Source organism: Scaptodrosophila lebanonensis, unplaced genomic scaffold, assembly GCF_003285725.1.
Source record: "Scaptodrosophila lebanonensis strain 11010-0011.00,11010-0021.00 unplaced genomic scaffold, SlebRS2 tig00000061-arrow-pilon, whole genome shotgun sequence".
Classification (NCBI taxonomy): Eukaryota; Metazoa; Arthropoda; class Insecta; order Diptera; family Drosophilidae; genus Scaptodrosophila; species Scaptodrosophila lebanonensis.
This window is the reverse complement of record NW_022060554.1, coordinates 5,930,763-5,957,517: the sequence shown is the minus strand read 5'-3', so window position 1 is coordinate 5,957,517 and position 26,755 is coordinate 5,930,763. Positions and strand designations below refer to the sequence as shown.

The following is a 26,755-nucleotide window of genomic DNA, read 5'->3' as shown; positions in this document are numbered from 1 at the left end:
TTGGATATGTTTTGCAATGTTCTTTCATGATAAAGTTATTTGTTTGATTTGAAATATGTATATGAAAGCTATAGTTTCCTCCACAAGCTGGATATCGGTGAGGTAGACTCCTCTGCCCTCTTAGGTCGCCTCAACTTTTCAGTTCCTTGTAGACCAAGAAGGAATTATTTGCCATTCATCTTGTCTAAATACACAACTGATTACGCTGTGCACAATCGTTTTCGGCTCATTTTTTCTAATTATTAATGATCTTTCACATTTACCTTAGACAAAACTCTCCCTCTCTATTCTATAAAATGTAACCTTTACACTTACTGCTGTAAGTCGTCGGACTGGCATTCAATATTCCCCTCTTTCTCTTTATGCTTAATTAGCTGTTAAGTAGAATTCCTTTTCCTCCTCTACTTACTATTTGTTTGCAGTTTGTTAGGTCTATTATGTTTCTGATCAGATATAGCTGTGATTCTGGGCATATCTGGCCAAATGGCAAATAAAAAGTGAAATATACTGACCTATGTGCTACCATTTTCTTGTAGAGCTGCTGCTGCTTCAGTCCATGGGCATGCCCCAGCTTATCCAGAGCGGGTACTCCATTGCCCGGGGCACTGACGGCGCCGGTAGCTGCGCTTTGTACCGCAGCACGTGCACCACTGCCATGATGCCCATGATGTCCGCCATGGTGGCCAGCGTGGGCGTGGCCGGCAATTTGATTCTTTATGTTCTGTATGTTCTCCAGATCAGCCTTGTGAGCGGCCACCACCAGTGCTGTCGGGGGTAGCGCTGGGCCGGCATTGGATGCATTGCAGCTGCCGCCTGTGCCAGTTGTTGAGGCTTGAGGATTAGCGGCAATTTGCTTGCCCGGCTTGTGCTGTCTCTTACCCCAAGCCTTGTTGTTCTTGTTGTTCTTTGGACTTGGCCCGGACTGCTGTTGTTTGTGCTTGAAGTATTGCTGGGGTGTACGGAATTGATGATGCTGTGGCTGCACTTTCAACTTGTTGGGCGGTGGAGTGGGACTCTTTGGTTTTCCCGTCGCACCTGAACTTGTTGTTGTTGTTGTTGATGTCACTTGTTGTTGTTCTTGCTGTTGCTGTTGTTGCTGCTGCTGCTGCTGTTGACCCCTTGGGCTATTCTCCAATTGAAGCGTGGGCGTCATTGTTGTAGCTACTGTGGTTGCTGATGCTTCTGCTATTCTTGTTGTTGTTGTTGTTGTTGAATCCGCGTTGGCTATGCGACAATCACCAGGACTGGCACTGAGCTGTTGATCCATAGCTCGTGAGGATTATTTATGTATTTCTTTAACTTTTCATTGGCCGACTTTGGGCGCGTGCTAAAGCTCTGTTGCTTGTTTATCACTTTGACGTTGATTTTATTTGATTACTTTAAATGTATTGAATTATATTAAATTATATATCACTGCGATTTCGTTCATTTACATTTTGCATATGTTGTTTCACTTTAATTGAATAAACGATTTAATTGCATTCACTTTGCCTCTTATTTTTATTCATTTTTGGCGATTTCAGATTTGCGTTGCACATACATACACGAACATATGTAAATATTAATTATATTATTGGTTTTGTTTACTCTCATCGAGTTCTCTTCGCTGCGCCCAACACTTTCCACTTATTTCTATATTTATTGTTGAAATTTTGATGTTGAGATGTTGGTTTTAAATTTTACTTTCGTGCACATACAATATGGGTTTTCATATTTGATTTAATTAAGTTTAAACATTTACAATGGCCCAGAGCTAAGTTGGCTTCAGTTCTGGCTGTTTGCATAGTCTACTTTGAGGCTTTTACACTCACAATTTTCTTAATTCTCCACTTTGAAATACACTCTGTATTCAATTTGTCTTCTGCTGGATGGATACACTCCCCGGTTTGTTTGGATTTATACGAAATATGTTTGATTAGCTTTGTGTGGGTGCGTGTGTTGAAAATGGTTTCACTATTTGCTTTTCATTTATTTATTTATTTATTTAATATTTTAATTGCACATTTCAAGTTGCCTACTATTACCAACTATGTCCCTTTGTCCAGCTTTAAGCTTGAGCTTACTGCTAGCGATGCTGAGCTTGATATTTTTTCCATTTTATTTTCAGCTTTCGAGTTGAACTTCCGGCGGCTTTGTTTTAGCCAACTCATGCTCATGCAATAATACAATGTTGTTTGGCTTGGCTGGCTGCGAAATGTTGTTGCATGCTTTAAGGCGCACAAGCGTACTGTTTGCATTTCATCAATTATATGCCATGCTCGGATTTCATTCAGCATTTGGCATTCGCGCGCGTTCTGTATGTTTTGTTTACTCTTCTGCCGACTGTGTTGACTTCCGTTGCCGTTTTATATTTCCGCTTAAGCAGCTACTTCCGCTTCGGCAACAAATCCTAATGGCGAGCTCCACACACAGTTCAGCTGCAACGAAAAAAATAAATTTCAAATTTAATTAGTAGACCAGACTATAGGCCAGTTCTTTAACCAGCTCAATGAGCCCGAGCTAACAGGCTGCTGCTTCAATAAACCACAAAACTTGAAATGAGTGGCAAGCTTAGTGCACAGTGCGGGTGCGAGTGCTGGGTACTGTTGGCCACTGGTAGAAGCAAGCTTCGTCCTCAGACACACTTCAACAATATGTATTTTGAATTCATTATTTGCATAGCCAGGCAAAAATTCACAACCCAACGAGCGAGCGAGCGACACAAACAACCTTTGAAAAATTGAGAACAGGCGACCTCTGCGTTCCACCACCCACCGACTACCGCCTGCCACATCCTTCTGTTCTGCCCCCTCCTTGTCTCACTTTGTCTGCTCAGAGAGTGTGCCGAGTGCATTAATATTTACACGGAAATTGTGGCAGAAGCAATGCAGCTGAGCTCAAGTCTTACCTCGATTCCTGGTAGTGCCAGGCAATGGTGGCTTGCGGGCTGCGGCGTTTGGTAAGCGACCGCAAAAAGCAACTAACAACAACAACAGCAGCAGCAACAACAAAACCAAAACCAACTCAACGATAAAGAGAATGAGAAGCCTGAGTGGCAGACCAGACCAGCTACCAGCTTCCAGCGCCACAAATGCAAACTATGCGAGCCACCCACGCTCCAAAGTAACCCACAGAAATTTTCACCAAAATTTGCGATTTTAAATCCGATTGCCAGGCAAAGTATCCGTCGTAAGAAAGAGACAAACAAAAAAGAGAGCTCTGTTAATTTCTAGTGTGAATCTAAAAGGTCACAAAGAGAGAGAGAGAGAAAAATCCTATAAATGTAGAAATTAAGAAACTATCTAATTAAAGAGTTTCAAGTGCATTAATTGGATAAAAGCATCTACATATATGCCAGTTAAATGCACTTGAGCCACAATTCCAGAAAACAAAGCTAACGTGCAGAGCTTGGGTGGATTTTAGGTTTAGACATAGCATTGCTTCATTCAAAGGAGGATTGTTGTTGTGCTCCGACATAGAATGAAGAATTATATATACATATATAAATCACCTTTGCAAGCCCGATGTCCGATGGATAGAAAGGGTATACATACATACTAGGTTTCTGCAAAGAACGTAATAGACAGAAAAAATCATCTTCGAACCCATAAAGGGTATATATATTTTAAATAAGTATGAGGAGCTAACTAGATATTTAAATGTCTAGATAAGAGTCAGAATTTTGGAAACAACTGCGCCTATTTTGTCCTTAGGCAACACGAGTATATAATATTTTTGTTGATTTTTGTCCCAACACAGTCAATACTGTCCACAATTCCAAAGCTCCATAAATTAGACTTTTGGGAATTTTCTACTCTTTCAACTTTAAGACACATTATTAGCGACTAAAAACAATTTTGTTTTCGCACTCCGCAGAGAACACACGGAAAATTTGTTTAGCTGCAGGGTATCTCATTGTCGCGTTTGCTCGCCTGTAACGTGCTCTCTATTGTTTCCAATGAAGCTGTACTTGTGACAGTATCAAAGTAATAACTCAGAAATAGGTAGAAATGATAACTAGTTTTTAGACTTAACAAAGGTACATACATATAGCTACAAGAATTAATCTCGTTGCGGGACTTTCGCTAAAGACTGTGTAAAGCTATCAAATAACAAACCTTAGAGGCCCTAAAACAAACGTTATTTATTTGCATATTTTTAGGCGCGCGCAAAAAGTAACAGGAAATGTGAGAGCGCAGCCCGACGCGCACAAGAAAATTTTAATTAAAATTTAAATATGCGACGCGTTGCCGAGCCAAAAGGTTATCCAGCTCTCCGCGCGGGTAAGGAGGCTGGAAAGTGGGCCAAGCCAAGTTAAGTGGCGACAGACTGCGGTCCGGTAGAAACAATTGAGGGAGTGAAGAGAGGCAGAGACAGCGAGAGAGAGAGGGAGAGAGGAAAGAGACGGAGGGAAGGAGTGGCTGCCGCTGCTATTCATTAGATGCCATGTCCTGTCAAGTTTGAGTGGCTTTGGCTTCACTTTCTGCCAAGCGGAAATTGACAATTTTTATAATTTTGTAAACATTTTAACGCAGGAGAGCCACCGTGAAGGAAAACTTTTTACTCGTACTTGCCGCCCGGGTTGCTAGCGATGCTGATGACAGAACTGAGGATGCTGATGTGGACAAATAAAATGTAATTTGCATGTAAATAAAATTAGTTCATTGTGTGAGTAGTTAAGGCATTAAAAAGGAAACAAATTAGAGTGTGTGTGTGTGTGTGTGTGAGAGAGAAAAAGAGAGAGGGAGAGATAGCGAGTTCCCTCTACAACAATCTTAAAGTAACTTTAGAAATCTACTACTACAAGGATGAAAACATATACATATATGACTAGCGTAATAATTTAAAAGTAACCTGACACTTGTAACGCTAGGAAAAGGTTAACAAATAAATAAATAAATATAGAGTTTAGTGTACATTCAATTATCGATATTTTTTACCATATGCTGGAATTATCAGTCAATTTGGATTAGTAGTTTGTTGCTGGCAACTGAAAACGTAGGTCACGTTCCTGTGTTCTTTAATTTTTGGTTTTTGGTAAAATGGATCAAGAAATATATTTTAATAAAAACAACACCGTAATCATGCCTCACCCACCGTATTCACTTTTTCCTAATCCCAAACTTGAAGAGACCGATTAAAGAAAAGGGGTTTGCCACAGTTGATGAGATAAAATCAAAATCGAAGAACGAGGCGCTTCGAGCATTGGAAGAAGCGCTTGCATAAGTGCATTATATCTGAGGGGGATTACTTTAAAGGGGACAACATAAATACAAGTATAGATGAATAAATACTTTTCAAACAAAAATTCAAAAGTGTCCTTTTCTTTTGAACAGACCATGTATATGGTATTTAGTATGCACACACATATGTAGCTGGTCTCTAGAGTGTAATGATGCGCCAACGATATCCGTAACGACGGGTGTGGGCGACGGTGATGATGTTGATGTTCATACACATGTGTCTATTTGTCGGCTCCACAACACCCCCGCCCCCCCCCTCTACACAGTTGGGGGCACAGGTGTTTTTAATGTGAATTTGAGTCCCTTGGGAATTCAGCAAATTTGTTGCTAAATAAATTGAAGCCATAATGTGTAGGATACACAGAACAACAACAAAAATCGTAACATTTGTTGCAATGTCTGTCTGTCTGTCTGTCGGTCTGTCTGCTGCCTGTTCGTTTGCTTGGCCGACTCGCACATGTAATGCGCATATGTAATTTACCTCATCATCAAGCACTGCTTAGCGTTAAACACCCAAGCCCAAATCAGGTGCCTGTGCCTTTAGATAACAATTCGGGATCTATAGTATAGTACTACAAGTATGTATACGTCCACACAGATGACAACACATTTGGACGAGTGTGTGAAATTCAAATTCAATGCGTGCCTCAGGGAGTTGTAGTTTGTTGAGACAAACGAAACTTAATTGTTCTAAATAATTTCGTTATTTCAATTTTAGTTTAGTACATTAATTAGTCTTTAGCAGCTTTTAAAACAGGCACTATCAACCAGAACAAATACTATAGAGCTCCTTACAAATCAATCTTCAAATAAGTAAAGTTTTAACCAAAAAATAAACCGACTTCTTATCTAGTGGGGTGAATGCTTTTTTTGTTATTTAAAGTGACAATGTCACAATTTCGAGGATGATTTTGAAGAAACACCATCCTATTCAGGAATAGAATTTTCAGCTATTTGGACCAAATAAGCATGTTAAAGGTATTGAAAGGGGACCATAAGGGAAGCTTCCATATACAAAGAATCATCAAAATCGGTTCACCCAGTCGAAAGTTCTGAGATTAACAGTCAAATTGAGAATGTCGTCTTTTGCAAAACCTAACCAAACTCTCATCAAACTACCCTTGAAGTACATCGTTTCCATTCGTCTATTTGTTGCGCACATACTTAATGCAAATTAAAGACTTATGTATATAGTTATACTCATGGATTTCATTGTCAGAACACTGGACTAAATTGAAATGGGACCATTCGTGAAGCACCAGCTTCCAATTGTGCTATAAAACATCTAAACAAGGTTCATCAAATGGGCTGCTTTTGGAAAAGGGGTTTTTGGACTATGCAACCGTTTACTGAAAACTTAAGAGGTTGAAAATTGATCAAAAAGCCTGGAACTGGAAGATGCAAGTAAGATCGTCACTTTAGATTGGTCTTCCTGGTTAGCAGATGAAAGATAAGAATTTTCTGAAAAGCTTACTTCGCAGGTGCCAAGCAATTATAGAGTCAGGATGGGACAGGACTCAATACTAATGCGATTGTCAATTGCTCTTGAGCACAGTTTTACAGATTATATGTAAAATTTGTTTAAAATGAAATTGCTTTCAAATTGCGTTGTACTTGCTCTTGCTAGACTTAATGCACGTATGTATGCACTTCTTAAATTTGTCTAGTTCCATAACTTTTTTCTTTAACTTCAGATGACTTGGCATCGACATGGTTTCTTCGCTACTTTCTGGCTTGTCCGTCTCATGCAATGTCTATCTTCAAATTTAACTTTTTCCGACTGACAATACTTTAAGCTCTCTACTTATCTAGCCCAAGCGCATACACTCTGTCGCACAGCGACAATACCAACAACAACAACAACAATACCATCAACTTTCCGCTAACTGTCAAAACGCCAACAGGCACTTGCCACAAGGCGTTGTCATCATCATCTCATAAGCTTCACGTCGTGTCTCGTGCACATGGCAGGTACATTAATAAGCCATAACTGTAACATGCGCCGTTGCACAATGACGCAGAGCCACAAAGAGCTCACTACCCTACGATCCCAGGCCCCAGACCCTCCCTCCAGACTGCACCCTATACGCCGTTTACCCTAAATCGCGCCTTCTTCTCTGCCACTTCTCCGTGGCAAGTTGCTTAATGCGCTACACAAACAACAAGAATTTTTCTGTCGATATGGCGACACTTTTTTCTGCTAGAAGGCGGTGGCACGCCCCCGACTTCGGCAGGGCGGCGGCGATAACAAATGTCATTTTGCTGTAATTTACATTTTACACATTCCATTGCCAAATTAAATTACAACTCGCTGAGGAAATACATTTGCCAGTTCGGACGAAGAAAGATGAAAACCTTGCAACTATCCGGCGACTGCTTTTTGTCATTTTCCTTCTCCTCCTTTTTTTTTAGCTTTTAGTTGTTTGGGCAAGTTTAACAAAAAGTTGCCGCTAGCTGTATTTTATATCATTTTTTCGTTTCGTTTCGTTTCAGTCTTTGCTTTCCCAGTTTGTGCACGAGTTTCCACAGTCCGCACAGTTTGTAGTTCACGAAAATTACTGTCTTTGTCAAAAGCAGTTGCAGTTGCAACTACAGCTGCAGTGGCAGTGGCAGTCCAAGCCTCGGTCTCAGTCTCAGTCCCACTCGCGAGTTTCGCAGTAAATCTCAAAATGGCCAAAACATGAAAAAGTTCAAAAAAGTTGCGCTCTGCCGTTCAAGTAGAAACTGAATTTGAAGAAGTTGCACTTGCCAAAGACAAACAGGTAGTAGGTACACGTACATGCCACAGCAGTTGATGACAGAGGCAGAAATACGAGTTCAAAACACTCAGGCAATACCAGCAGTCGATAATCAATTATGTAAAAAGCAATATCAATTCTCCAACAACAACACCAACAAACAGCAACAAACTCGACAAACGCAGGTCACAGCGATAAAGCAAAATCAAAGGCGAAGCACATAATACGGGTTATTCCCTATTTGGATTTGTAATAGATTTATGTACCTTAATATACAATACAATAAACAGGAACACCACCTTCTAACCTTAGCTACGCTCTATTTTTCTTTACTTGATGAATTTTAGCAAATCGTTGAACTGGCCAAATTATTGTGCACCAAAGAAAAACTATTCAGCTATACTATTCCAAGTTGCATAGTTTTTAGTGGCCAGATAAAACTTATTTTAAATCCAAATTAGTTTCAGGAACACCACTAGTATTGTTCGATTAGTTTTTCTATTCCACTTATTGGGAATGAGACAAATAATTCCAGTGTGTAACAGATATAGAGTTAGAGCTAAAAACTACATTTATAGCAAGAGAGAACGCTACAGTCGGACAATCACGACAGTGAAATACCCTGTACCCATAGCAGAAGCAAAAATAAGAAAGAGCGAACTTGATGCCGCAGTTTATAGGCGTAGTACTGGAGTGAAATGGTTTCGTTAATAACTTTTCTTAGAAGAGACCGATTTGGATGAAATAAAACAAAAGTAAGATAATTATACATTAATTATGTGTGCAAAGTTTGGTTTATGTAGCTTTTGAAATTTTGACGGTATTGACGAAATTCTTTAGCGGGGGAAGGGGGTCCTTTCGTCCTTTCTCGGACTTAGAAGAATCTTGATACCAACTTTGGTTATTATCAGAGCAGTTTTCGTAATCAACATTTTTTTTATATGATGCGTGGCAAAAATCAGTAATTTTCGGCTGTTTAGTGGCTCTTAAAGCTTCACAGCAGCACTCCTTATATGGTTTATTTTCTTTTGCTGCCATTGTAGAAACTGCAATTTGTATAATTTACTTTATACCATTTTATTTCATTCAACGGTTAAACCATTTCACTTATCACAAGAATTTTAATCTTACTATGTACGCGTCTGAAGAAATAAAGATTTGCTCACCTTAGCAACTATTTATGTATGGACATACGAGTATGCACTCATTCTTACTCTTACATTTCATGTGTGGTGATACATACTATACACAAAAATACTCATGGAATAATCGACAAAAAAAAAAAATCGATTTTGTCAATCACGTAAGAACGAGGTTTTTCACCGTCTTAAAAGAGGAAAGGTAGCAATTTTGTAATCTCGTTAGATCGAGTTCGCATTAAAAGAGTTAGCGTTAAGCGAGGGCAATCATTCGGTTGCCAGCATTGCATCGAATTCAATTAAACCTCAGATTATGTGCAGGGAACAGGCCTACTTACATACACATTTATGTATATCGATTCAACTCGTTATACTGATCATGCACCTATAACTACTTATGTACATACGTACTACGCCTACGAACGAATAGACTTTCTAGTAAGTATACACCTTTCTCACATCGCGTGAAAGATATTAAAAATGCATTTAAAGACCATTTTTTTTATACAGATAGAGCGAGGGGGCTCATATTTTTCATCGAATGATAGAACTAACTCAATCCAATTAATATATGTACGAGTACATAGACAACATTTGGGTAAAAGCGATTTCTGTTAAGGGCAACGCGATTTTTGCGACTCAATAGTTAAAACTGTTATTTGTCTGTTGAAAGCGAATCTCTGGTTGTTTAAACCAGCATCGATGTTTTTAAACGCGGCACGAATGTTACTTTATATCGTTGTTTCTGCAATTCGATTTGCATCATTAATGGTTGGCGGCTCTTTGTGGGCAAGGTGAGGGGAGGGGAGGGGAAAGAGGCCCCTGCATAATTTTGCACGGTACATTGAGTGATTATGAGCGCTTCAATGCGCGCCATGCTGTGATTTATGCAGCGAGCGAGCGAGCGGATGGAGAGAAAGAGAGAGAGAGAGAGAGGAAGCAGAAATAAAATTACAATGACAAATTAATGAAAATGGGCAAAGAGCGCGCTAGCCATAATGTGAAAGACGCTGGCATCGGCATAGGCGATGAGGAAATTATGAAAACGACGAACGCAAAAACGAGAGAGAAGGTGGAAAAAGATTGAACCCAAAACAATGTGCTGTGCCTCAAGCCACACTTAAATGCTCGATGGGGGAAGGGTAGTAGTAGGGGCGGCTTTAAGTTTGGCGTTTTATCAGCTCAAGGCTTATGCAACAAAGCAGGAAATGCACTCACTACCATGACTGTAATATGACTCGAATCGCCTTATCTTAGGTATGGTATGTGGATATGTGCATGAATAACTATTTTGTATCTGGCTTGGCAGGCAGACCTTAGAAAAATAATAAAGATAACTGGCCTTTAAGAAAACTTCTAGGCATCGAGCTAAGTATTTTCAATGCTCAATATTTTGTTGAACGGAGCGAAATAATTTATAGAAACATTTAAAGCATATTCCAAAAAGTTTTTCTTGAGCAGAAATAGGCTGACAACATCCAAAGCAGTCATTGCAGAGTTTAACATTTTAGGATAACAACAAAAGATTTTAACTACAAGTACATACATATATAAATGTGATGGAAAGCAGGTAAACAAATAAAAGCATATTTACGTGAATGTTTGAAAGCAAAAAATTTTAATTTGAACCAACTAATTCGTCTTTATTTAGGGATATACAAGTAGGAAATATGTTTGTCAATAAATTACATCTTTTTTTTGCAAGTTGAAAGGCGATGCAGGCGTCCTGATATTTTTTATACCCTTAACTCCTCACGTACAAGGTTATGCTAGTTTAGTGTGAACGTATGTAACACACAGAGGGGGCGTGGCAGAGCCCAAAGAAGGACAAGAAGAACAAGAGAACTAAACAATGTATGTTCTTCTAAGCCCTAGGTAGATCAAGTTATATTAACGGCACATGATAATATTAAATAAGAATTGACTCATGTATTCCAACACCAGAAGGACACGAATATGAAAGGGTATTAATATATGTATGTTTCACATTATTTTTCTTAAGACTTGATGCTGCAGAATATTAATATCTTGGCTTATTCAAACCTTATTTCAAACCTTATAAATAAGCCTACCCTTTCCTCTGCATTGCGGTTCTCGACAGACGTTTCAGTTAATAATTTGTTATATAATCTGAAGTTTCATTAAAATCGGTAAACTATGTTTAGCTGCCTAAGGAATGATTGGTGCAACAAAGTTTATTTTGGCCAAGTGGCTGTAGCAGCGAAAAGGGTGGGTACGGAGTATTCAAGAGTTGGGCTGCCACGACTTGGGCGCTCTACTCGTCCTGCTTACCTTTGGGCCAAGAGCATTGTGTTATTTAATTGCCGCAGCATTGTAGCAGTTAAGGGTGGTGGCTGGAAAGGGTTGCTGTTTGTGTTTCCATTTTGTTGTTGCCCTTGTTCGTTCTTGTAAGGGCGGAGGAAGCCTTGGCAAATTTATGCAGAAAAATATTTTAAATGAATAATAAGCACACAGTTTGGAAGTATTTAGGGCGCATAGAGATTGGAACAGGCGACCCTTTTTTCGTTCGAACCTGGTTAACGGAAAACCTTACCTTACAATGTTTGTTAATTAATTGCAACAAGCTTCAAGTGCAGGTGGGCAACAATAAGCCCAAAAGAGCTGGTCTTTGACTTGCCAAATGTTATTAGGCCTGGACTGAGCGAGCGGGGAGTGCTAATGTGGACCTGATGTGAGGCACGCCAATGTCGTTGCTTGTTTACATCCAACACCAAAGCACCCTTCGCCCGATCACCCTGCTGCTGGCCCATGAAACTTTTCAATGCCACTTCGGTTTAGTCTTGGCCTGCGAGCGCTCTTTAGTCGCTCGCCCTCTTTAGTCGCTCGCCCCCCATCTCGCCAAGAGTTAAGACTTGAACACCAATGTGGGCCACGGTGGCGGCAACGTGAAAAACAGAGCGCGCAAAGAAGAAAATCCAAAATGCAAGTTAACGCTATAAATATGTATGGAATACAAAGCAATATGTATGAGCAGAGCTTGCTGAAGAGGTTGGCATCGTTGCCTTTGCGTGTGGAGCGACGATGGCAAAGCCAGAAATTTGATTATATTTTCCAAATGGTTTCTTTCTTTCGTATGCCTCGCCTCGCCGCACCGCGTCGCGCCATTTGTTGTTCAACGTTTTAGGCCAATAGCAATGGCAGCAGCAACAAAAACAACAACAACAAGAACAACAACCGCAAGCACAAAACAGCAACGTCAAAACATGCCACGTACTTTCTTTCTTTCTCCGCGATGACGGCAACAACAACAATAACAACAACAGCAGCAGCGAGCACTGGAGTTTTTTCCCTCTTCTTCTTCTTCTTCTTCATATTGATGTTGCTATTGCTGTTTGTTTGACTGTTGTTTTGCCTTTGGTAATGCCAATGCCCCTTACCCCGTCTGTCTGTCCCTGAGACACTTAAAGTGTCTCGTGTATTTATGCGCTACATTCGGAAAATGTTGATGTTAGTTGGGAGAACAACGATCCGAACTTATTTTGGCCATCTCCCTACCTAATACAATAAATCAGCGTCTGCATATTGGGACAGATTTCATTCAAGAGGTGCTTTATCCTGCAGATTGACAGAATTCTGGTGACCCCTTTTCCGCATTGAACAACACGGCATAATACTGCCTTTAGCTAAGATAATTAATTAAAGTCGTATTTCCTATTCGATTGTAGTCCGTCTTTTGAATGATATCAGAATACCCCTCCAGCTGAACACAGTTATTCTGAATTACTTCTTTTACCTTACTAATCTAATATGGCAGATTAGCGCAATGGGTTTAAGCTCCACCTTTAAAGTATTTTACTTTTATTAAAAAGAAAATAAATGTCTACATGAGCTTATTTAGGTCTTCAAGATAGTTTTACTCCTTCACGATCACGCTTTATTAATTTTAGTAATAATTACTGAACTAGTTTTAATGTTTTTTTGAACTAAAAAATATATAAATACACATGCATATTTATTATTGTTAGCGTAGCATACTGTGATTTGTTTATCCTTGTCATATTTGTTTTGTTTGCGCAAACCTGTTTTCAGTTGGTTTTTCGTTTTGAGAAACGTCGGGTCGGTCATAGAATTGCTCTGAAAGCTTTTTCAAACTGTATTTTACAAATTTAGTGCTTTTCTCTAAGATACATACAAACTATACATATAGCTCTGCATTGATAAAAAATGTATTCTATTAACTTAACACCACCTTTCCTTTCTTATTTACGATAAGATTCGTAATAAGGATGTTTTTCGATTTTATTGATTAATTTTACCATTAAAAGTTATTAGAATTATGTCAATACTTGAATTTTATAGCAAAGAACCGAGAAATGAAGAATTCACTGCACATACTAGTATCAGCAGATGTTCTATGCCTTTTCTTTTTTTGTTTAGGTACAAAATTCCTTAAATATTTGAATGAAACTGTCCATATAACAACTTACTTTAAAATAGACATCGAGGCAAGCAGCACATCAAAATATGCCAAGTAAATAAATAAGAACCTTATGAAAGTTACTCCAACCCCCCAACATTAACAGTAGCTATTTAAACATCCAATGGACACCACAACAAAGGTAAATATAAACCCGTATTTGCATATGTAATGCATACATACGTGTATATCATAAAGATATACACACATATATAGATAAATTTGTACTATGTACATACTAATATGTTTTTGCACCCTTAAAAAATAATACCCACGCGCTCTTGACACTCTCGATTTCGAAGGTCAAATCGGTATTAGGATGGCAGAACATAGCAAATTGTTTTCATGTTTTTCGCCATGGAATTTTCATTTGCCCATTCGCCGTGGAAATCCTAAAGTGTTAATAATGTTGTATGAAGGAAAATAGGTGAAAAAAAAACAGGAGTAAAAGCAAAAACGAAATATGAAATGATATGCGTTACTCTTCGTGCCTTTTTGGAAAATTGCTTTGTCCCAGAGCGTTATTTACCGCCACCACCCTTTTGCTCTCCCCCCTTCCTTCTCCCCCTTTCCCAGCCACATGCAACACACACTCTTGAGCTGAGTGTGTAAATTGCTGTGCGTGTTTGTTGCTGTTTTGTTTTTATGGCCTTTAGTTAAAAGGTCTTGGGGGCAGGGAGAGCGGCGAGAACGGCAGGGCAGAGTGTTCGTTGAGTTGTACATTTTGTATGAAATTGCTCCAGAAACGAATTGATAATGTTTTGTTTGAAATACTAACAGCAAACCACGTCTAACCATGGTGGCGAATAGAAATAGTCTAGCAAATATGTTCAACAATATGCTAAAAATGGCAGCAGCAGCAACAACAATATGAGTTCGTGCAACCAACGCAATAATTTCGTGAAAATAAATATAAAAAAATGTGAAATTAAAAAAAAAATTGCTCATGGTGAAGAACGAAAGAGAATCATGATAAATATAACGTTCAATTGTGTCAACAACAACAAAGACAACGGCAAATGGCGGCGGCACATGTTGCTAATGTTTTGTTGTTGTTGTTTTTTTTAAGCCTACATGTCTGCACACTTTCCACAAACAAATGAATTCGTTCAAATTTATAGTGTGCAGGGAAATTGCACAGCAAAGCGACAAATAAAACGCAAACTGCGTTGTCGGTGGCCTAGAGGTGGAGGGGGAGTGTGCAGGAGGGAGACCTCCATCTGCGAAAAACCAAATTGAAAATGTTAGTAAATTATGTAAAGAGTTAAAATCTGCAGGAGAGCGACAATTTTATATCAAATGCAAAACTACAAGAATGAAACTACAAAAACGAATGAAAAAGTGTATGAAATATAATAGTTACGGTAACTGATTTTCATCAAAGATTAATAGCATTATAGCCAGCATAAAATTTGTTTAAATGCAGCATTTTTAAAGTTTAATCCATAAATCGCAGAGCAGAATACATGCACGAATATAATATTGATGTAAATGTTCTATTCACACTGTAAGACTCGATATTTTGCATTTTAGTTACTTAATTCTATTTATTTAGTTTTATTTATTTTACTTAAAAATAAAAATACTATAAAATGATTTTTGTGGGAGTAGATACAGGGTATTTAACGTGTTTTAACAAAACTTGTTTGTTAAAGAAAGCGAAGTTGACAAATAGTTGTACTGTGTTTCTGTTCCTCATCCGCTTGCCAACTAAATATAGAATCGTTGAAAAGTCGGCCTCACGTCATTAATAAGCTGGCAGCTACAAGTACATTTCAGCAGCTAATTACCAAAATCGGAAAACATTGCTAAGCCTAATTGGTAGCAAGAAGATTAAACGCCTGTCAGATGTTTCGTCATTCGAAAACCAGTCATACAAAAGGTCAAAGCTACAGCAATACATAGTCGGGGTAGTACAGAAACTGTAAGGTATAAGAATAAATGTTAGATGTGCTGATACCCCTTCTGTACATATGATATGATTTGTAAGTTCAGAGATAGAGTGGGGGGGGGGGGGGGTACAGGGTTTTATATATAGCTGCCGACTCTCTGGAGCAAATGGTTCTGGCAATTACCCGTCTTTGAGCCTCTACAAAAAATTATTTTTACAAACGGCCTATGCCAGTTTTCTTTCATGCCCAAGAAAACAGGTTATACGAAGGTCAAAGAAATCTATTACAGAAACGTTTAAAGGCGCCGATACTACTTAAAACACCCCAATCAGTAGCATTATGTTTTAAATCACGTTTTACGGATTGAAAATATACGCAAAATAATTAAAGATTTTTATAAGTTAGGTTTAGGATGATCAGAATATATAGCTTTATTTCCGAAAACTGACGTGCGAGATATTTAACCTAATGTTATGCTTGGCAGCAAACAAATCTTGATTTTTTTTTTTTTGAAAGTATTACACATTAGTAGAGTAGTATCTATTAATATGCATGAGTTTTTGAAATGATTATGAAATAGAGAAAGCCACCTTTCCACCTCTTCTTTCACATAAAGAGTATTATTTAAATGATTCTCTAAAATATGTATTCTTAAAACCGAATACGCAAATTCTTTTCAAATGTGAGTTAATGTCTGTGAACAGAAAAAAAGATCAAAATATCACCTCGATTTCGAAACGTTTTCTTCAATTAACATTACTTATCATACATTTGTTGTGCCGCAGTGTTGCTGCCAATCTTGCTACTCATGCCGCTGTAGTATAATTCCTCTTTTTTAAATTTTGTTGTTGCTGTTGCCGCTTCAAGAGTCCGCCTACATACATACAAACAAACAACTTTATTGTCAACAAAAATGAAACTCAATGTACTCGTCGGCCCGCCCACCAATTGTGTTTGTTTTCTTCGTGTGCTTATTTCGACTTTTTTATTGTATTTTGTTTTTACATACACACTATACTAAGCATACAAATATATTTTTATCATTTAAATGCATCTCTGAGCGCTGCTTGTTCTCCGCTCTTTTCGCATAAATACTTTTATTGTGCCCCATTATGTACTACATTGTTCGACTTTTCTGTGTGAAGGTCGCACGTAAAGCGCAAACCGTATTGAAATTTAATATTTTAACGACGATAAACAACAACAGAACCCACAATAGCAACAACAACAGCAGCAAATAATATGCTGCACAAATAATTTATTTTCCTTTCACTTATTGGGGCTGTTGCCGTTGCCGTAGCCGTTATTAAAACCCATTTATTGATTGTATTGATTGCATTGCTTGTGCTTACAGTTCTGCATTTGTAATTGCAATCAAGTGTCATAATTGGACAGCCCATTTGTAAAATAGACGATTGAATTAGCCAAGCCTGGGCTGTATCATGTATCATTTAATGTATTATTAGAATGCAGGACACATCGCAGCAATCCCACAATTTCCAATGCACACACGACTATAATCAGATTGCCCAAGCTTGCTAAGATTTTGTGAATTTCAAAACATAATTATGTATGTTTTGGTTATGTAAAGAAAAACCGAGTAGAACGTTAAAGCCTCCAAAAATGTTACTAAGTAACCTTTTCCAGCTACAGGCATTCAAGAATAATAGACCAATTGTTAATAAAAATTCAGATTATGATTATTCAGTGGCACTATATACTACGTATAAATTTGCTTTTACGATATCTAATATGACGAATTAATAACCTCCTTCTTTCTCAAACCCGGCAAACAAGTAAAATTGTTACAAAAAAAACACAGACTTCAGGTCTAGATCAGTGAATGCTTTTTTTTGTCATTTAAAGTGACATAATGTTTCCTGTTCAGGAATAGAAATTTAAGCTATTTGGACTAAATGAGGTATGTTTAAGGTAGTTTTCTCATGGTCAGAACTAGACCAAATTAAAATGGGACTAGGGATGTAAGTCGAAGGGAAAACATCGTAATTAGGGAGAAAATCAACAGCGATGTTTGAAATGAAAAATGTTTCTATATCAAGAGAGACTGTCATAGTATTATACTTAATGTTGTTAACCAAAAAAGTACTTGTAATATTGACTCTTGATAACTTGTATGCATAAAAAAACTGATTATATACAGTTTTAAAAACAACGAGGCGTTGCAGCTACAAATGCAAACTAAAATGTATATTACAAAATAAACATTTTAATAAAAACATCATATAATTTATAATACAAATATACCTTCTTCGGTAAACCACACAAAGAAATGTGACCACCCAACAAAACATGAATAATGTTCGATGTTTGGGCCTTTTTAAATAATTAAACTAATTAATTAAATAATTGGAATTCTTCTTCAATAAATTGAACAGCGAAATTTAGACACTAGCTGCAGGTATACTTGTAACAAAAGGTGGAAAAATTTGCCGAAATAACAGCGAACATGCAACTAACTTTTTCCAGGCCTAGATCGATTTTTTTATTACGTGTATGCGATGGAATATTTTACTGATTTCGTAAAAAGTTGTTTTCAATGAATGGTTAAAGTCAAAAAATGTTAACCGGTAAAATCTTTAATCTTTATTTAAGCTCTGTACTAGGTTGGACAATTATTAACCTTAATGACAACTACGCAAATGTTTAATCATGCTTCTGCCATGATGGTTGCGGCGTGATTCGAACCGAGTGCCTACTCTAGGATCGAACTCATATTGTGGGATTCCTGCTAGCCCGTTGATTTAATGTTTACCCCAATATTGTTGATTTTTCGCAGCAAATATTTTCCCTTAAGGCCTATGGCCCAACCATTCTGAGTTTTGGTCGGAATTGCATTATTTATAAGCTGAAAGTAGCATAGTCAAGTGCTTGGGAGATCAGGGGAATGAGTAACTAATTAGTGAGCTTATTAAATTAAATTAACTTGGTTAGCAGGTTAGCTGCATTCGGTCTTACACACACACACACTCGGAAACATTCCCCACAGACTGTGTTTGGTGGTAGACTTAATACCCTGAAGTAATTTTTAGTAGCACAGAAGGAAAGTGTGACATTTATGGGTAAAAACGTGTTACATCAACCACACGCACCAAAACACATGCATGCACAAGCACGTATGTGTGTGTGTATGTGTGGATGCAACTACCACCATCATCTTTAGGCCAACAAACAACAACAACAACAACAGGTTTTGTAGATAAAACGCAAAGTGCATTAGGGTCTACTTTGCCTGTATGTGGTGCATCTTAATTAATGAGACAAGGATACAATTTTAGAAGCTCACACGCACACACACACACACACACACGCACGCACACACACACACACACACCCACGCCTATTTACTATTTGAAAGCTCTGCACACATTTTGGAACGAGGAGAGAAGATAGCAGGAAGGACAGAAGAGACGCAGAAAGCAACACCGCGCTGCGTCAACAATCTCGTCGCTCTCTCCAATTTCTGCCGCCGTCATGTGAGCGACCACCTCCCACCACCCATTGTAACGGCATATTGTGTCAATTTGTATTGTCAAGCGAGAAACTGTCAACTTTCACACGAGCTTTGAACTTTAACCTCAGCCGCGCACAAATACTTCATTTTGGCACACGGCGATCCGAAAGGGACAGGCAAAACATTTTAATTAGTGCTCAGCACAAAATAAGTATTGTAAACAACAACAAAAATAAACAAATAAATAAAGTAAAGCTACCACCACTTCAATGCACAAGCGCAACTTTTCCAATCAAAAGGTCTTGGCGCAAGCAACAAAAATGCTTGCCCTGCAAGCTTTTTATACCAAAATAGCAAAAATACTATAAATGCGTGACAATTTAAAAAAAAAAAAAAAACAGGGAGAAAGTTGTGGTGGAGTGTCCGACTGGATGACACACTTAATTCACTTGCAGGAAAATAAGCAAACATAAGTCACAGCAACTGACTATCTTACAGGATTTTGTTAATACATATAAAGTGTGCGACGAAAGTAATTTCAGTATCACATATACTGGATACAAGAATTGAACAGGCCTATTTCCGTTTAATTCAGGCCTTAATTCGTCCAAATCCGTATTAATCAATTTTCAAATTTTCACTAAACATCAATTCCTCTACCTATATATCTACCTATGTATATTTAAACAACTCACTAACTTTGCCAAATCGAGTTCGACTCATTTAACCGAATTCAACAGAAACGGATTAGGCATGAAAAACTGAAAAATAAGAACATACAAAAATATAAATGTACTTGTATATATATTATGAATTACTAACGAGAATCATATAATAGTTTGATATATGCCAAATTACATATCTTGAATAAAGTCTAATGAATCTTTTCCTAATTGGATTATTGGATTTCCAAGTGCAAATCATATAAGTACATACTATACTTGTATACGCATTTTATCCAAATATTGTCTTTATGTTTCTAAAAATCTAAAAGCAATGAACAACAACACTTTGTTTTAATTTAAAATCAAGATTTCTAGTAATTAAACCAAATTGATGTATTTGATGAAATGTTTAATAAATGTGCCCCCACCACAGCAGAGACTTCGATTCATTTTGGTTCTAAAAGTGCTGCAGTGCTTTATCGAAATTGAACTTTCTATATAACGCCTGCATTTTCCATAACTTTTTCGACAGTAGAGACAAGAGACGAAATTGTTGGCCCGATACAATATGACATGCATCTTCAGCACATTTTAAAAACCCAACATGCTCCACAGATGCAGGGTATTTAACAACACAACGACTGCGCGCACATTGCAGAAACTTTTTTCGCCAAAAAGTTTTTGGAAGTGCAAAATGCGCTTAACTTTTGAAATCGAATGGGAATCAGAGATATTGAGCGAAGGGGTTTTTGAAACTAATCGCCAGTTTGTTGGTGTTAATGCAATACACACGCCATTTTGTGTTTTGTATTTGTGCAACGACCTTGATGGTGGGCGTGGCATATCCGGAGGGAGAGCAGATTGTTTAGAGGCCCGCTTTAAATGGCCCCCAACTAAATGCGTCGACAGTCGATTAGAGCTCGGTCTAGTACTTCGGTTCATTGGTGGGTTTGATGGTAGAAGTTCTATGAAACTGTTGTCGATATGCATTTTGTATGTGAATTTTGAATTTGTGATTTTTTGATGAAACGGAAGTGCCGAGCTAACGGAAATTAAATTTCGCTGTATGCGCCCAAATGGAATATTTATGTGATTGCCAATGGTTTGTTGAAACCAAATGATACCGGAGTGAAGTAATGTGCTCCGACCCTTTCAAATATGCAAAACTAATGTGTGAGTGAAAAGTAGAGCTAAAGTATTTTTCGAATTTGACAGAAGGTGTTAACTAGAAAATATAAAAGGAACGTGTTCCTAAATATATTCAATGCATATTTAATGCATGAAATTGGAATGATGTTAATTTTTGTTTTCATATTCTTCTGTTGAACATATTCTCACAATTAGTGCACAGTTCTTAATAGTTTGTAGGAGTGCTTATCTTTTATTGTGTGGACATACAGCGTATTTTATCTATGCGCCGAAATTTTCAAAGACACATTTGACGATTGAAATATATTTACATTTTAGGGTTAGATTCCAAATCACAAAGGCTAACCACAACCCCCAAGGAACGGATCTTTATTAATAAATTAATATATGTATAAATAAAATTAAACTTAATAAATTAAAATTGAAAAAAAAAGTCAAGCTTGTCCTACTTAGAGCTTAGGAAAATATGAGTTGCAAGCTCTGTGATTATATCTCGTAAGGAAACTTCCTGTGATCTATCATGAATCGTTCTGTACATATGTAACACGCAATCCCACTAAGCTAGTCTACCCTGTTACCCTTTGGTTTAGATATAATAATTATAGTAATAAGGAAGTAGAAAGGAATTCTAGAGAAAAGTCTTCCTAAACACCCTTTTACTCTTTGGGTACAGTATAAATATTGTGTTTGTTTGTATATAATATTTTTACCAACCTTGTTAGATCCTTTGCAATTAGTGCAGTTGATGACCTGTACTCAGGTTTTAATCAACATTTTAGTACTGAAAAGACAAAATAAAACTTTCGTAAGTTATTTTTGTTATCTGGCTCCACTTTAATTAGCACTACGAGAAATATACCAAAAATAAAATTACATGTCAAAATAACAAAGAAAAACGAAAAGCGAGGTACAACGAAAACCACAATAACCACAAAACGTTGCTGTTGCAAGAAAATAGAAAATAATTGCCCAGAAACAATTTATGCATACACATACATACAATACTTATACAAACATATATACACACAGACGCATACTCGCACACATACACACACACATACAAAAGAACTCGCCTGCTAATTATGCAGCAAACGGTTTTACGATGCGAGTGGGCAGCGCAGAGCGGTTGCAAGCGAGGGGTCAGGTGGCGAATTACACATAATAGATAAACTTTCGCAACAGGGCCCCTGCTATGGCAAACAAATGAAAAGTTATAGCGGCGAATGTTGACAAGCAAAAAGTTTTGTATACCCACACATACACATATGCATGTACATACATACACACACTGATAAAAAAGTTGCACACTACAGATGAATATTTTCATATTCAATTTAACGTTCTACTATTTCATATTCAATATTTAATTTCAATATGCGCCCACTTTAAATAACAAGTAGTTAAATTTACAATATCCCACAGTACATTTTAATATTTTTTCTCAACTTTAATTTGACGTTCTTTCTAGTCGATTTAAATATACTAGAAATATATTAAATTTCAAGTAAGTGTATTCAATCAGTTTTTCAATACTTTTAATATTAATATTGATCTATTGATCTATATAAAATACATAAAAAACTTCAAAATAATTAGTAATTGAGAAGAATTAATAATCAAAAGAATTTGAAAATTACTCTCCGCTAAAAATGGTTCTTTACAAAAGACATACATATGTATATATATAAAAAAAATGCTTTATAGAAATGTCGGTATTGAAAAGAATTAAATGCAGGAGAGTAGAAAAAAAGTGGGAGGGGAATATTTTATAATTAAAAAAACAATAAACCTTTGGCGTAAATCAAGCCCACGTCCACACATTATCATTTAACATCGTCACACTTTAAATGTAATATTTTAATATTGAAATTGAAGTGTTCACACTTTAAATCTACTAAAGTTATATTTATATTTAAATTTATGGTTTTTTTTTATCAGTGTACATACATATACTTAATATAAGCAGCGCTATAAAGCTTCTGTTCCCTTCTGTAACAGCCATCAAACGACTTAGATATTTTTCATAAAGCCAGAGATATATGAACTGAAATAGTACTTCAAATTAGCACAAGAGAGAAAAAAAAGCTGCAACAGCCTAAGTGTCAGCATCAGCTAATGGACTTGTTAAAGCGGCCATAAATCATACTACATACATACTCGTATGCCACATGTGGTATGTATGTATGTGTGTGCGCGAGTTACTTTCTTTTCGAGCCATGGACAGAAGGAAGCCAACTTATCCGCCCACCCACAGAGCCCCGCGCTTTAGGACAATAAACGCCACACGAAATAAAAACTACTGCCATTTTTGGCACAAACATCATTACTTTTTTCCTTTCTCTGACGCACCAAGCTCGGGTTTTCGACACCAACTTTTCAAATACGACTATAAAGGCGTCATTCAATGCCTACACCTAAAAAAAATAACTTTACAATTATGCTTGCTTTATGCGTTAAGGGCGGGTCTCCAGATCGATGAATCAGCCCAGAAAAAACTTCATATAAACTACCAGTCACATGTAAAACCTATCCGTCCCTCTCTTCTTTAAAATACCTTTATACCCAAACAATGGACGCGTCGATCTGGAAACCCGACAATATTAAACTGCTTTATATTAACACTGCAAAGATTTAAAAAAAGAAGTCTAAAAACAAACTTTGAAATGAACAACATACTACACAGTTATTGCAATAATTATAGCCTTTAGTTAAATAATTAATTTAATAGGAATTCTCGTTTGGTATTAATTTCAAAGATAAACAAATAACCGAATTCTCCCCCAAATGCTCTCCCTTTGACCAAATGCAGAATATCAGTCAGAAGGAAGCGTTAAAAAGCCTAATATTATAGGTACCTAGTATACGAATATAGCTGTCATTGGAACGGTTGCTGAAAAACTCGAGCTTAGTACTGGAAATTGTTTATAAGTTTTATCAAAAACGGCATACTATATCAGCTATATGAACGATTACAACCACAAACATTATTCTAGTTGAAATGCTGGGTGCAGTGTGTTCAAGAGTCGGATGGGAAAGGCCTTAATATTCAACTCGTTTTTAACTTAAGACTTATTGACACTCTTTAATTATTTGTAAATTACAAGACGCCTCAATCCGACTAGTTGAATGTTGGAGGTGAAAAACTGTATTGATACTCGTATAAAAAAATTTGTTTTTCCTTAAAAAATATGCTACATGCTGCCTTTAAAGCCAGGTGCCATAAATAAAATTTGTTTTTAAATGGAAAACCTATGTTCTGTGTATAGTTATCCCACGTCATTGTGGTTTGTGTGAAACAGTTATGGTTGGAAATCCTTTGAAATGGCTTGACCGCCCCTTGTTTAAACTTTGACTTTAAAAAATGTGTGCAAGTGTTTCTGATGTTGGCCAAATGAAATTAAAATGTATGTACACTCGTACATAGCTTACGTGTTTCCATCGAGTTTGCTCAGTTGTGTGGTTTGTGCAAAAATACTTATATACTTGTAGTATGTGTGCGTCAGATCTGTCTGTATAATACATATGTATGTACGCATGTATGTATGTACGACTAGTTCTTCATGCTGCCTGTTCGCCTTTCCTAAGCCATGGTTGTGTGATGTGTTTTGTCGACGACATTTATGGCAACCGCAGTCGGCCAAGAGCAAATACATACATAAAATGAAACGAGCCAACAAAAATTGTGTTGGTCGTCATCGAGTTGACAAAATGCTACACATGTGGCCGATAGTGGCTGACTGCTAGAATCAGCGCCTAGAGACACAGACGGACATGGCTGTCATGCATGGCTAACTGGGCTACCAACTTCGGTTGGCCCGGCCCGGCCTGGCCCGGCTCGGCTCGGTTTGGCTTGGCTCAATAGTTGGGGTTTGGCCGGCCTGGTTTGGTTCGCTTAGATTGTTTCACTTCTTGGTCGCTTTTTGTTTGGGGCCTTCTCGAGTACTATTAATTTTGATCATTAAACTCACGGAATATTAAATGCACGCAGTTTTCAAAGAGCCTAACAGGGGTATCGGGCTGTTAAGAGTGGGCGGTAACGCCCCATTAATGACACGCCATACCGTCTTGTTGTGGCTCTCGATGTTGTTGCTGTTGTTTCTGTGGTTGCTGGTGTTGTTGTTGTTGATTGTTTTCATGTGTCGCATGTTGTTACTCTCGATTTTATGTCCGAAATTTATGGCATTTGTGCTGGAGATTTAAGTGTGCATGTTTGTGTAGGTGTGTGAGTAATAAAGATGTGTTAGTGCAGATTTGTAGCCACTTTGTCCGTAAAGTGCGACACAAGTGTTGTTAAGCTGTGAATGGGATTGGTCAGTGCGAACTTTGCCAATAATTTTTTCGAATCTTTTCCCAAAAAATGGTGGGGCGCGACCAGCGGAGTAGTACGTGTAGTATTTATTCCGTCTTGCCAAACTGGTTTTTCCTTCCTCAGCATCAATTCCAAATCTGAAATTATATCTGTCGGCTTCATAATCAAATGTAAATATATTTGTGTGCTTTTGGTCAATAAGTTGTATAACTCGTATTGATTAGGGACTCTTCATGCACAGAAATTTGAGATGGGTCGATTAGTTCAGAGGACATTGCATTCAATTGAACGGGTCTTTCATATCAGATCGACTCTTCTCCACCACACATGTCTTCCTTTCTGTATGAATAAATTATACTTGTATGACAGCTATATGATATAGTAAATCGAATGAAGCTTCATAACCTTTGCCAACCATAATTCTAATTAGTAGTACTTTTGCTTTGAGTACAAGTACAAGTTTCTTTTCCCAAGCTGTTATGGTTCAAAAGTTGTCGTTATATGTGTAACTGTCTGCATCTATTCGTCTCGTCATGGGCCTGACTTACCCTCCTTCTGTCGCATACAAAATGACTTTCTACAAGTAGTAGTGTAATCTGTAAACACTTGGCTACAGGGAATACAAAAAAGAAGAAAATAAATACACCGTTGATGAACAATACCAGAAAGATAAACATGTTGAATCGTTCGGGAACGAAACGAACAAGTAAATAAAATAAACAAACAAACCAACACAACAATTTAAAGAGAAAACTTAAATGTCCAACATTAATAGAACGGTCGAAGCATGGAGAACTAAGAGGGCGTAGGACCAATCGAATACTGTCGGTGTCGCAGTAGATACCGTCCAAGCTCCAGTAATTTGTTGCGTTTGGTCAACACTATAAGACGCACTTGCAAGAGTTCTGACTGTTGCTATTCTATTGGTTTTCAGTCTCATTTACATTCACAAAAAACATCCGTCCACTATTTAAAATAATCCACTTTTCATTAATGCACAATATCCTTCCATTTGCTATTTATACAATATTTTTTTGAAACTAAGATTTCTGTTTGTGCTAACCCAACCGAGCCAGCAACACGTTGCCTTCATTTATTTGTTAGCCTGCCATTACCTTAATGAACAAATGCACATTTTATACTAATTGTATAACTTTTAAAAAGTCGACGTCATGTCACTCACAAAGAAACCGCCGTAATGTGACAAAATTGCAGGATTGTAGGCCCTTCCTACCCCCACATCCACCTCCTTTGACAACAACAAAAACAAGTTAATACTCTTTGGACCGGAGCTGCCACAATCAAAAGCAAAGCTACTTCATTTTCGCACAACACAGTAAACAAAGTTTAGCTGCCCTACCATCCATCCAACCCCTCGACACCCCACCAGCTCCCAGTTTGCTGGCCTCCTTTGCGATAAAAAGCTTACTCATTGACTTGCGCTACAACACAACTTTGTTTCAACTCTCAACTAGCTGCGGGTTGGGTTCAAGCTAGTGGTGGGCGGAATGTACGTGTGCGTGTGCGTATGTGTGTGCGAGTGTGCGTGAGAGGGGGTGTTGCCATAAAAGTTACTAAGAAAATATGTCTACACTTGCCAACATCCGTTTCCGCTTTTAGACATTGCCCCACTCTTTCCCCAGTAAGAACCAATTCTCCTCCAATCCTCCACCCTCCATGCGCATTTCTTGCCTGTCAGCTGCGGCTCGCTACAATGCTAATAAACACCCA

General features: G+C 37.6%; 1 protein-coding gene across 3 annotated transcripts in view; it reads right to left on the bottom strand.

Annotated features, from left to right (window-relative positions):
• The window catches only part of LOC115624605 (probable RNA methyltransferase bin3), a 64,786-nt gene that overhangs the window by 12,553 nt on the left and 25,478 nt on the right, over positions 1-26,755 (bottom strand). For 2 of the 3 annotated variants that reach the window (XM_030519350.1, XM_030519351.1), the window contains exons 2-3: positions 21,430-21,496; positions 513-2,417 (exon numbers count right to left, since the gene is read on the bottom strand). In XM_030519350.1, the coding sequence (XP_030375210.1) occupies positions 513-1,267 (755 nt within the window). In that variant the 5' untranslated portion in view covers positions 1,268-2,417; positions 21,430-21,496. Of the gene's footprint in view, positions 1-512; positions 2,418-21,429; positions 21,497-24,776; positions 24,804-26,755 lie in introns of those variants that run through there. The other variant, XM_030519352.1, reaches the window with a different exon arrangement.